We start from the raw sequence: 12,118 nt of genomic DNA on the forward strand, positions 1-12,118 counted from the left end.
AAATGTAAACAGAATTATTTGGGGGCATTTTCAGCGTACAGCCACAGGTTACACATGATACTGACTAATGCTTCTATAGATGAATGCTCTTACTTTTTTGCATACTGTAATACTGTATAAAGCATGGGTAGGCAAACTAAGGCCCGGGGGGGCCGGATCTGGCCCAATCACCTTCTAAATCCGGCCCGCGGACGGTCCAGGAATCAGCGTGTTTTTACATGAGTAGAATGTGCGCTTTTGTTTCAAATGCATCTCTGGGTTATTTGTGGGGCATAGGAATTCATTCACCCCCCCCCCAAAAAAATATAGTCCAGCCCCACAAGGTCTGAGGGACAGTGGAGCGCCCCCCCCCTGCCGAAAACGTTTGCTGACCCCCCGGTATAAAGCCTGTTTACAACTTTATACAGATGTCTAGTTGGTCTGAACTGCGCTCCAAAATTGTAAACAGTTTGTACATCGAGCATTGTATTAAAACACTTGTTTTCTTCCCTTTCAGATATTGATGAATGCCAGTCCTCTCCTTGTGCATACGGTTCTACGTGTATTGATGAAATAAATGGCTACAGGTGCATTTGCCCCCCTGGGCGAGCTGGAACTAGATGCCAAGAAGGTAACTTAATGCTTTAAACTGAGAGCAATAAATACCAAGTGCTACTTCGCAGTGTCTTGCAGGTATTCTCTTTTGGCTTGATCCAATACTTAAAATGAAAACCATTCCCTGTTCTTTCTCCCCCCAAGTGATAGGATTTGGAAAGTCTTGCTGGCTTAAAGGAACATCCTTTCCCCATGGCAGCAGATGGGATCAGGAATGCAACAACTGCCACTGTCTGGATGGCCACATTGACTGCACCAAGGTAGTTACATGAAGTTGAATGCTAAATCATTTAAATTCCCCATTCCTTCAAACTTTTCGACCCTCACCACATTCACGTGACAGCATCGTTAATTTATTTCTCTGACGTTTTCAGCATATGGTTGCATTGAGAACTGTTACTCCTCCATCCCTTCGCTCCCTCGCAAGTTTCACCTGATATGCACTTAATGCTTAGAAATATCATAACTGAGGATTGGCATCCGTCTTGCTCGGGAGACAGTGGAATAATCCCTGTAATGATTGTGATAGGATATGCACAATGTAAAGAAATCAGTTTGATTTGAGTGGCATTGCTGAGCCGAGAAGTGCAAGTCTCGGTACTTTGTAATAATCACCTGAGATAGGCGATGAGCATGACAGTCTCCAAAATCTTCTGTGGCTTGGATTGGCTAGAAGAGAAGCCTCCTTGTTTGAACTACAAGCTACTACACCCCTCATTTTCAAGATTGTCCATTGTTACATGCTAAAAAAAAACCTCTGCTACATTCTAGGTGTGGTGTGGGAGAAAATCTTGTTTGTTGAGCAAACATGGGGACCATGCTAGTCACCAATGCTCCAGAGGTCAAGAATGCCAAGAGAAAATGTACACCAAATGTTTCCAACCTCCTTGTGCTGACTGGGGGGAATGCAGTGAATCGGAACCGCTTCCTGTCAACATCAAGTGTCCCCCCAATTCGGGTTACTTGGACAACAGCTGTGCAAGAATCACTCTGATTTTTAACAGAGACAAAGTACCCCAGGTGAGAATTTAAAGTCTTACGAACGTCTTGACAGAGTTTCTAAGCAATGCATGCATGGGCGTACCCGGGGGGGGGCAGCTGCTAGAAATAAAAATCAAGTGGTTATCAGCAGCCTAAAAGGGAAAAAAAAGCTCTCCTCCTGAAAAAAGCTCAATGACTGGTCTTTCTCCCCCTCCCAAAATCTCAATAACAATTGAGCTCTTGCCCTCTTGCCAGGCACAGTTGGCCACTGTGTGTGTGTGTGTGTGTGTGTGTGTGTGTGTGTGTGTTGCGCCAGCTGTTTCCCCCTCCCTCATGCCGACAAAGAGCTGGCATGCCTATCAGAGACCGGATCCTAGCCTGCACCCTGCTTGGTCAAATGGGGATGCAGGCTGAGACTTGGGCAGTGTCAGGGGGCGAATCCGAGGGCTGACCATGGTCTTAGCCTGGGTTCTCGTCTGCCTGCTTTTTGTATCCACGCTACATCGTGCTGGCAAGAGAGGAACAGTTTCTGAATCTGCCAGGATTCATCGTTGCGAGGGAGCTTGGGAAACTGAGTTCCCTTGCATGGTGAGTAATTCCTTTGTGGGGACTGAGGATCCTGGGAAACTGAGTTTTTCAGCCATTTGGGGCTTTCTGTTGGGGGAGTTTTTCTATTTTTTGAAGCTGTTTTTGTTTTTGAACCTGAACGACCATGGCTTGCCCCCCCCCCCACCCCCTAGTTTTGATCCTGGGTACACCCCTGAATGCATGGCGTTGAAACCTACAAATCTTGCTTGAAAATTGTTCTTCTTTATCACTTCCAACTGCCTCGGTTTTTCAGACATCTGCCATGGAGTTCAGCTGAGTGATCCATAAGGAGGTACCTTAGACTGAGTTAGACCCATTGGTCCACCCAGTGGGCTGATAACTGACTGGCCCTGGCTTTCTCTGTTTTCAGATAACAATCTTTCCCAGGGATTGAACCTAAGGACTTCCTGCGTGCAAAGCATTTGCTGTACCCCTGAGCCCTTTTCCCTTTGAGCTCCACTGACCAGAGAAGGGAAAGTGCTGCTTCTAAGCACCAGAAACATTCAGCACTAGTTAGCTCTGAAATAAAGGCTTTGTGTGGGTGCAGATTAGGGTGCAGCTGGTTTCCTCTGAGGAAAATCCATTGAAACCCCTGTGCCTTGGTTTGAGTTAGCTTTGGATTTAAAGAAAGGTGTGAATTGTTTGTTTTAAATGCTCTAATGCATTTCAGTGCACTGCCTCAAAGAACGAACATCAGTGATAGATTGGAGTGTTGAGCTTTCAGAATGGTGCAAGGACGCAAGCCAGTTTTGTGAAGGTTAGGTACAGGTGCTGTGGACCTTGGACTTTTTCCTGTATTTGCTTTTTAAAGTGTCTTTTAAACAAGCCAGTCTTTTCAAAACTTGCCTTGCCTGTTAGGCCCTTATCTGCGCTATGGAGTTTTCTGCAGGATGATGGGAATGTTGGGTGTCCTCTGACGTGCCAGCAGTGGCATCTTCAGTGGGCTACCATTCCTCCTCCTTCTAGTGAAAAGGAAATGCAGAAATCCCAAAGAGCAAGCACAACTTTAGGAAAGCTTTGGATGCTAGTCCATAGAAATTATTTATTACCGTCCTTTATACTTTTCCATCCATCACTGTCTTCAGTCAGTGCAGCAGTTAGGAGTTGAGGTTACTTTATAAGTAACAAAAAAAACCATTTCACATTGGATTTACCTGTAAAGTACCTTTTATACCTATGAAGTCACAAGACAAACACTTTTGTAGTGTCAGATTGTTTCCTCCCAGCCTTGAGAATAAATTATGTGGGGGAGGGAGATCATCCTGGGAGGTGGAAACCCCCCCCCCCCAATTCCTTTTGTTCTGTTCTGCATTAATACCCCCTGTGATTTAAGGCGAACTTCAGTTCCCTTCCTATCTTCCCAGAACGCTCCAAGAGAATACAAAATGGACCGATGAGAATGCTGAACATTGGAGCAGTGCATCTGATGTTTTAAGTCCCCTGTTTGTGTGCCTGTGCATCAAATGACACCGGGAGATTTGGAGCGAGCCTTTTTTTCTGTTTTACTGTTATATCAATTTAGCATTTCTAAATTGTCCTGAAATTAGTGTGTACTTTAATTTTTATACTCCGGTTTTACAGAAGAGTTGGTCTTGTTCTCTTTCTCACAGGGCACTACTGTTGAAAATATTTGCTCAGAGATCAGATATTTACCAGCCACTAGGTCCGTTTCTAGTGAGAGAATGCTACTGGTGTTGTGTGATCTATCGTACTCCATAGAAAACGCCGTGGAAGTTGCTATTGTAAGTATTAAACTTCTTTCTTGGTGGGAAAAATGTGTTGTCTGTAGTAGCCTTGATGAAAGCAGGTGTCAGAAAGACTCAAGGGTACCATTGACCCTGTGCAAGTTACCATGAGCTTCATCAGGAATCCAATTGAAGACCGACTTGACTGACTGACTTATTAAAATATTTCATAGAATCATAGAGTTGGAAGAGACCCCAAGGGCCATCCAGTCCAACCCCCTGCCAAGCAGGAAACACCATCAAAGCATTCCTGACAGATGGCTGTCAAGCCTCCGCTTAAAGACCTCCAAAGGAGACTCCACCATATCATAAAATATATCAAGGCAGTATACACTGAAACAAAACATCATTACAAGGTTTCATTGCTTTAAAAAAAAATACCAATAGTCGATTCAGGTGACAGACTATTCAAAACCTAAACAGATGTTGAGATGCATTGTTGAAATGCGGCCAAATCTATCGAAGAAACTGGCATAATGACAAGAGCAGAAGGGTTGGGTGTGTGAGTGCGTGAGGCAGAGGGAGAATAGGGTTGATGCGTTCCTTGGGTGAGAGAGAGGAGCAGAAGGCCTTCAGTTCACAGTTAATGCAATTATGGAAAAGGGCAATGGATGTCTTGGGTGGGTAGAAGCCATGGAAAGACTGGGTTTAACCTGGTAGCCACTATACAAAAAAATTAAAGCATTCCACTAAGCAATCTTTTGCTGCTACCCTGTGCAGACCCAGCCACAAAGCTCCATTGTAACGTTGCTGGTTACGCTACTCAGACAACTGCTTGAGCAAAACAAAAAAGCATCAGAGAATGAAGAGAAGTACTTGATATTTGTCTTCTGCCCAAGAGCTCATCCATGCTTTTAACTTAACCCATATCTTGATCAGATTGTGTACCAATCAGTTCCCCAGGTACAAGAGCTTTTCTCATCATAGCTGTGCCTTGCAAAAACCCCATCTGACCTGCTGAACTGAAGCTCGGTTAAAGCAAAATCTCTCTTCCAGTTTTACGCACATCTGATACAATCTGATTCAGCAGGTACGATCTGATTTTTGCAAGGCGAAACAAGGAAAGCTCCCAGACCTTGGGGGGTTAATTGGTACACAATATGGGTCAAGCGAAAGTGTGGGTGACTCCTAGCACTCTGGTGCTTTTCTTAACTGCCATCAAATTGTTTCATGAATTGTTTTACTGATTGTAACATTTAAGTTGATATGTATGCCTCTTTTGGTGGTGGAACAATGGGATACGTGTTTTGTGTGTTGGTGGTGGTTATTTGTACCCCGTGCATCTGACTGGGTTGCCTTAGCTACTCTGAGCTGCTTCCAACAAATAGAAAAACATAATGAAATATAAAATATATATAATGCTGGAGTCAAGCGTGAAGTGAGAGGAAGGATGCTGCCTTTTCTTTATTTAGAAGGAAAACATTGTAAGTAATGTAACCCATCCTGGCCCATTGTTTTCCATGTGGCAAAGCAGTTACAATTACAAACACAGCTCTGTATCCTCGCTGTTCCTCTTAAAATGGAAAGTGACTTAGGACCAAAGATTGCTGTTGATGCAGGAGATCCTATTTCATTTGTGTGTGTGTGTGTGTGTGTGTGTGTGTGTGTGTGTGTGTGTGTGCGTGTGTGTGTGCAAGCACACACGCAAGAGAGAAAGACACTTAAAATCAGGTGTGGAAGTCTCCGTTGTTTTTTATTGTGGTAGTGGTGCCAGGGAAGAAGGCATTTAACCCTTCCTGTAAAGAATTAGCCATAGGGTGAGGAAAATGTGTGAGCCTCCATTTCTTCCCCCACCCCCGCTTTTGTGGGGGATTTGCACAAGGGAATATCTTCAATTACTCCCTTCCCCCGGTAAAGCTGCTCTGACACACACATACACCACAGCTGTTTTCAACAAACAAAAACCAGATGGGATAGCCAAGCACGCATCTCTCGTGCCGCATCTGTTTCAGCCCCGAGGATTTGATGAGTAGTTGGTAGGCTCATGGGGAAAGCTACATAGTTGGCCCTCTCAATACATGGAGCTGGTCAGAAAATAACAGATCCTGCTTGTCTCTATCAGCCCTTAGTGCCTTCATAGGTTGGAGAAGGGAAGAGCAACGATTATAGGATATACACGTGAGCAAGCTAGAGGTTGCTCTCCTAAACTTGGGTTTCTTTCTACTTGCAACATGAATTGCCCGGGAAATAAACAGTTTCCTGCAATTGTGCAGTTCCGAGTTTGGTTGTAGACTTCGCCTACTGCACTGCTTCTGTTTAAAAATGGGTTAGCGAAGTCACCATGAAATTGCCTCTGATGCCTCTAGCAGAAAGGTAAGGTGAGTTCAGCTTGGAAGAGAGGAGTGAACTTGGATTCCCTAAGGGCGGAAGGCTGTTAGCTGTCACCTTCCTTGTTATTAGGGCAAGGGAAAGAGGTCCTCGCGCCAGAAGGTGTAGTATGGGCCAGATATTCTTAGCTGCTCTACTTAGACTGCTCTCCTGCATCTGCAACTAAAGAATACTCTGTGCTATGATGCAAACTGGAGAGCGCACAGTTATATATAACAGATCGTATCATTAGTGTAAATGCCTATTTGGGTACCTTAAAAAGCCTCCAAACAATGACTAAGTTTATCTCAGAGGTGTAAGTAACACGGAAGTTTGTCTTGTGTAACTTACCCATACTGCTGTTAATGGGCAGAGTGCACGATGCTAGCATAATATTTCTATACTGACGTCAAACCAGCACTCATCATTTAGCAGCAAACTGGGATTCTCAGGTTCTCAGACTTGTCTGGTCTCCTAAATATAAGGTAACATGGCTGTTTTTAAAAAATACTTCATTGTAAACTTAAGTTTCCTGCCTGTCTTCTCTGTTCCCAGTCTTTCATCTCGCATCAAGAGGAGACTGATAACAGCCTTATTCAGAATGCAGCCAACACTATAGTAAACACCATTACAAAGCGACAAAACAGTACAGTTATGCTGGCAGTAACTGAAGTCAAAATAGAGACCATAGTGGTTGGGAATTCTTCATCAGGTAAGTTGCGTGTGTGTCTTAAGTGCTGGGTTATTTGATGGCATAACTCAAGAGTTAAGCTGTGCATGGCATGCTGTTCCATGAGGCTTTTGTGGGACTATTTCTGTTTCGTTTTTACACAATGCAGCTGCTGAGGTTGCAACTTTGAAATGGAAGGCCGGTGGGGAAGAGCCTCTTGCATGGTTCTCCCCCCCCCCCCCAGCTAAAAATAGTTTCCTGGAGGCTATTTTTACCTCCACTAGGAAAAAGATACCTGTGTCTTTTCTCTATTAGGGGTAAAATTAGCTGAGGGGGGAGAGATTATCAGCAGGAAAATGGTGCAGGGTTTAAGAAGCTCCACTCTCCACCACTCCAGCTGGTTTTCTACCTCAAATTGAGTGGCTGCGTTGTGTAAGGGGTGTAGGCAAGGAACACCAATAAAGAATCATAACGCACAGCATTATGTTTCGCTTTTATTCATGCGGTGAGCAGCATTAGATGCAATTTCAGACCCCTTCCCCCTTTCTGGAACAAGGGTCGTGTGATTCGGAAGAGTGCCTGCATATCACTGCAAGATTATTCTTGCTAGCTGTGCCAAATGTGACTGACTGGTACAGACGTACCTTGGAAGTCGAACGGAGTCCGTTCTGGAAGTCCATTCGATTTTCAAAACATTCGGAAACTAAAGCACGGCTTCTGATTGGCTGCAGGAAGCTCCTACAGCCAGTCAGAAACCCTATCGGATGTTCGGCTTCCAAAAAGAGTTCGCAAACCAGAACAGTCACTTCCGGGTTTGCGGCGTTCGGGAGCCAAAACGTTTGAGAACTAAGCTGTTTGAAAACCAAGGTACGACTATTTGAAATACTAACAAATTTGATACCTACCATATTTGGCCTTTCCTCCCCACCCCCCCTAAAAAAAATAGTGTTGAAGTCTAGGCTGGCTATTGGGTTGTTTTGATGTTGATGTCACTTCTGTTCCCTGCTGGCTAATAGACACCCTTGCTTGGGGCATATTGTGTCCATAAAGGTTAGATTTTGTGTTTTAGTAAACTGAGGCAGGCGTTTTACGTGGAAGCAAGTTCCAAATGGGACCGCTGTAGGGACAAGGGGTTTGCATTGTTGCTTTCTGCTTTCCACACAATGCTCTTGGAGGACCAAAATGGGCAGAACTTAAAAGAAAAAAACCAAAAACCTTGGGGATCGTCCACACTCCTATTTGTCCTGTGACTTGAAAGCATGGGTCCAGATCCAAGCAGTTTCCCCCTTGGCCTGTTACTTTCTCAGGGAAAACCTGCTCTGAATCGGAGCATCCAGAGAAAACCCGAATTGCCATATTTATTTATTTTTTTGCTCCAATTGAGCGCTCAAGAGTGGTTTCCCCCTGGGAAAAAGCAGCAGGACAAGAGGAAGTGTGGAATGAGACCTCAGTTGAACAACAGCTAGATTGTTAATGTCCCCTTGGAGCAGATATTTATCCCGCCTCTTGGAGACTTTATTTGCACATGCCTTCAATTCTGTCTGTCTTGCTTAGTTGCTCACTAAGCTGTGTGTTTGGCTTGTGTTTTCTAGATTACCTGGTTCCAATCCTTTGTGTAGTTTTTAGCATTGTGTGGTTAACCTGTATAATTATCTGTGTGTGGTGGACACGAAAGAGAAGAAAAGAGAGAGAGAGAAATCGCCCATCCATAGAAGAGGCTGCAAATAACCAATGGGCGCCTCTAAATCCCATATGGAATCCTATTGAGAGACCTTGCAACCGCAAAGGCATTCATTATGAACCCAAAAATTTTATAGCTCCTCAAAAAAGAACTTACGATGGAGTAGAGGAGTACACAGAGTATGAGGAGGAGGAGGAGGAAGAAGAGAGAGAGGTCATGGAAATGGACAAATTCCTCTCTCACAAACACTCTAAGCCTTTGTCAGCAAAGGCAATGGACTCCTTAGAGAATAGTCCTATTAAGAAATCTCTTCAGACAACCAAAATGGACAACAGATCTGTAAAAAATGTGAACACAGCAAACCTTGAAGGCGGAAGAGACTAAATCTTTGTTCGGACCATATCCACGCTGTCAACGTTGAACAGAGTTGGAGAAATTGGCGTCTCCGCTTTGCACCAAGGACTTAAATGTCTGGAGTCAAATGTTCATAGTTACTTTATTTTGAATAAAAAAAAGTTAAAATGATAAAAAACTTTATTTTGTTTCTTTTAGCCTTGTATAAATTATTCAATGACTGTCAGATGATAGAGTAATCTTTGATAGTTGCTATTTTTGTAAACTTTACGTGGAGAAGAAACACTTGCTGTGTTGGCAGAGGAGGGAAGTTTGTATTTTCGATTTCATAAAAGTTTATCACCCAAGACTCTACACTGTTTACAGAACGTGTTTCTTTTTACCTGTTGTAACAGTAGCTTAAAAAACCTCCTGGTTGAGGAAGTTACTGGACTTAAGGGGTAAAAAAAACCTCACATGAACTGTTCTTTTGAATCCATACTTAGAAACCACTCCCTGCACTTAAGTTCTGCAAGTTTCCCCAACCCAACCCACCCTCCCAAAAAATGCCTTATTTTTTGGAACAAAAAAAAAATCCTATAGAGATCTTTCAAACTGTGGTTGGAAAAAGTGGCCTTTTTAATTTGACTATGTAAATTTGTTTTAATTACCTTAGGATTGCAGTATTGAAGCACGCGTCAAGTGCCTTGAAATTTCAACTTCCTTTTTCTATAGCAACTGTCAAAGACTGCCACGCCCATCTTAAGTTTACCCCAAGAGGATACCATGTTTGGTATCCTCAAGACTGACAACAAGTTTATTTTCAGATTACGAGAATGTGTTTTTTGTAAATATGTACATATTTAAATGAATCATTTCTGTATATTTGAGTTAATAACTTAAAATATTTTTGGTCTTTTTTTTTAAAACGTCATTCCTTTTTAATTTATGTCACAGAAAGGGAAGTTTTATGGCAGTTTCTAAAAAAAAATGAAAAAAAAGAATACAAATAAAACTTATTTTGGTATTATGTCCATATTAGGAAGTGATGTTAATGCAATCAATGTTGGGAATCTGTTGATCTCTCTCTTTTTTGTACTTTTGCAATGTATCACCATCATTTCACATGTAAATAGATCCAGACTGTTTCCTCCCATCTCAAGAACGCAGAGTAAGTATACTGTACAGTATAAAAACAGGGCAATATTTTTCTTTCGTGAATGTCTTACATGTGGTATTGCTTTTTTGCGTTTTTTTTTTTTAATACAGGCCTAATGAAGGGAACAATATTTTTTTTCTCATTTCTTGTTTCTGTTTTGCTTATTCACCTCTGTGGAACAAGGCTGGCAAACTCAGATTGGAGCCAGGCATTTTGGCAGATCCCACCGCTGCCACCAAAACATCAGTCCTGGCACCTCTTTCGTCTCCCTCTTTCCTTTGACAGCAGCTAGCGATTCGAAGGGTTTGACATGATAATGCCCCCAGCCGCGTTGAGTTTCCCTGCCTCTGCTCCACTTCATTGGCTGCTACTTGTGGGGGTTGGGAAACTTCGCAACACATCATGCCCCACCTTTTGTGTATTAGATGTCTGCAGGACTGCTCTTCTTGACCCCGTGATGCCCAGGCTTCCACTTAGTGGACTCTTGGCATGGTTGTTATTATTAAAGGCTTTGTTTCAGGATTCAGTACAGCGCCCGAACACAGATCAGGTTGCATGATTCAGAGGTCACTGCAGAGCAGGAGTAGAGGAAGGGGGATACGGTAGGTGCGGTCCACCCCGGTTGTCACCACTGAGGTAGGGGGGGGTGACAAAATGCTGGGCGGCACTCGCCACGGGGCCTGCAGTGCACCCGAGCCACGCGTCTCTCTTGGGAAAGACACAGTGGCTTGGGTGCCCGCAGGCTCTGCACTCCCCAAATGGTCCGGCCACTGCCTCCCCCCAGCTGTAGGACAGCTGAGTGGGAGGAGGCAGGTAGACTCCAGAGGCTCCATGATGCGCCCTGCCCCTGTGCACACCGCCCCAGGTGCCTGAGTGGCTTCCTCTGTCGCTGCTGCAGAGCTTTAAGCTGCATGGCTAGGTGTAAGCTAAGAGACCCCGACACTTGAGCCACACCCTGGGCTCCGCTTTTGGAGACTGGGCCAGTCATTCATGCGGTTGTTTTCACGAGCCTTGGGTCTGGGCAAGCAAGTGGGGACTCCCGCAAGTAGGCTGAGTCTGCTGCTGCAGATGTTGCTGTGTCCTCGTTGACACAGCTGGTGTGGCCAGCTCGCTGTCCCTTCTCGTCTCAGGCCTCTCCCTGGAGGCAGGCAGTGCTTCCCTGACAGCTGCGGGAGGCAAGTCAGACTGCTCCCTGTGACAGCCAGGGTCATCTGCTGTCACCAAGGCGAGGCCTCTCCTCTCCTAACCTGCTCTTCCCCATCCCAACTCCTAGACCAGCACCTCCCAGGATGCCGGGCCCCTCCCTGGGACCCCCAGTTCTGCAAACTCATGCCATTCCTCCTCCTCTTCCTGGCCAGTCCTGCCAAGATGTCTCCAACGGGGGTCATGGCACAACATCTGTCAAAATGTCTGGTTCCGTCTCAGAAGGTGGAATGCCTCGCAAGAAATGGTTATTCATAACGGAAGGCTTGTGCATTATTTGTGGGGTGGTTGCTAATGTTTTTTTTAAAAAAGAAAAAAAAGCTTTATTATTAAAGAAATGAGCTATATCTTTATTTTAATTACTGGGAAAACTTAACCCTACGTTACTTAGCTATCCTATCATTGCAAAGAAAATGGATGTTTCTCTCTCAACGTTTTTTGGCCACTCAATGTAACCCTGAATGTTTTTGAATCCACTTTTATTTTATACAGTACATGAATGCGGGAATTTGCAGGAACTTCTGTGCAGTACATTTTGTTTGACATGTTCTTCGATAGCTTTCGGAAGAAAACTATTTATTAAAGCATTTTATAACAAATGTTGCCGGTTGACAACTTTTGTTCCCCCCTTACTTGGTTCTTTAAATGTTCAAAATGGTTTTGGGGACTATCATCCCAATATCTCCCTTCCCATTGGTTATTACTCTACCCCCCCAAAAAAATAATCCAATGCAATTTCGAATGGGAACATTTTTAAAAAAAAAATTAATCATTTGTTGCCCTTGTATAGCAGTGCCACTGCCTTCCGAAACCTAGTAAAATGGTTTCACTGGTGTAACATTTCAAACTGCTTCTCC

At 44.0% G+C, this 12,118-nt stretch overlaps 1 protein-coding gene across 2 annotated transcripts in view; it reads left to right on the top strand.

The window, feature by feature from the left end:
• The window catches only part of JAG2 (jagged canonical Notch ligand 2), a 92,384-nt gene extending 82,935 nt beyond the window's left edge, over window positions 1–9,449 (top strand). For both annotated transcript variants that reach the window (XM_033138385.1, XM_033138413.1), the window contains 6 exons: window positions 497–610; window positions 739–854; window positions 1,366–1,614; window positions 3,774–3,905; window positions 6,771–6,927; window positions 8,478–9,449. In XM_033138385.1, the coding sequence (XP_032994276.1) occupies window positions 497–610; window positions 739–854; window positions 1,366–1,614; window positions 3,774–3,905; window positions 6,771–6,927; window positions 8,478–8,950 (1,241 nt within the window). In that variant the 3' untranslated portion in view covers window positions 8,951–9,449. The remainder of the gene's footprint in view (window positions 1–496; window positions 611–738; window positions 855–1,365; window positions 1,615–3,773; window positions 3,906–6,770; window positions 6,928–8,477) is intronic.
• Window positions 9,450–12,118: the final 2,669 nt, after the last annotated feature.

Source organism: Lacerta agilis, chromosome 1 (assembly GCF_009819535.1).
Source record: "Lacerta agilis isolate rLacAgi1 chromosome 1, rLacAgi1.pri, whole genome shotgun sequence".
NCBI lineage: Eukaryota > Metazoa > Chordata > Lepidosauria > Squamata > Lacertidae > Lacerta > Lacerta agilis.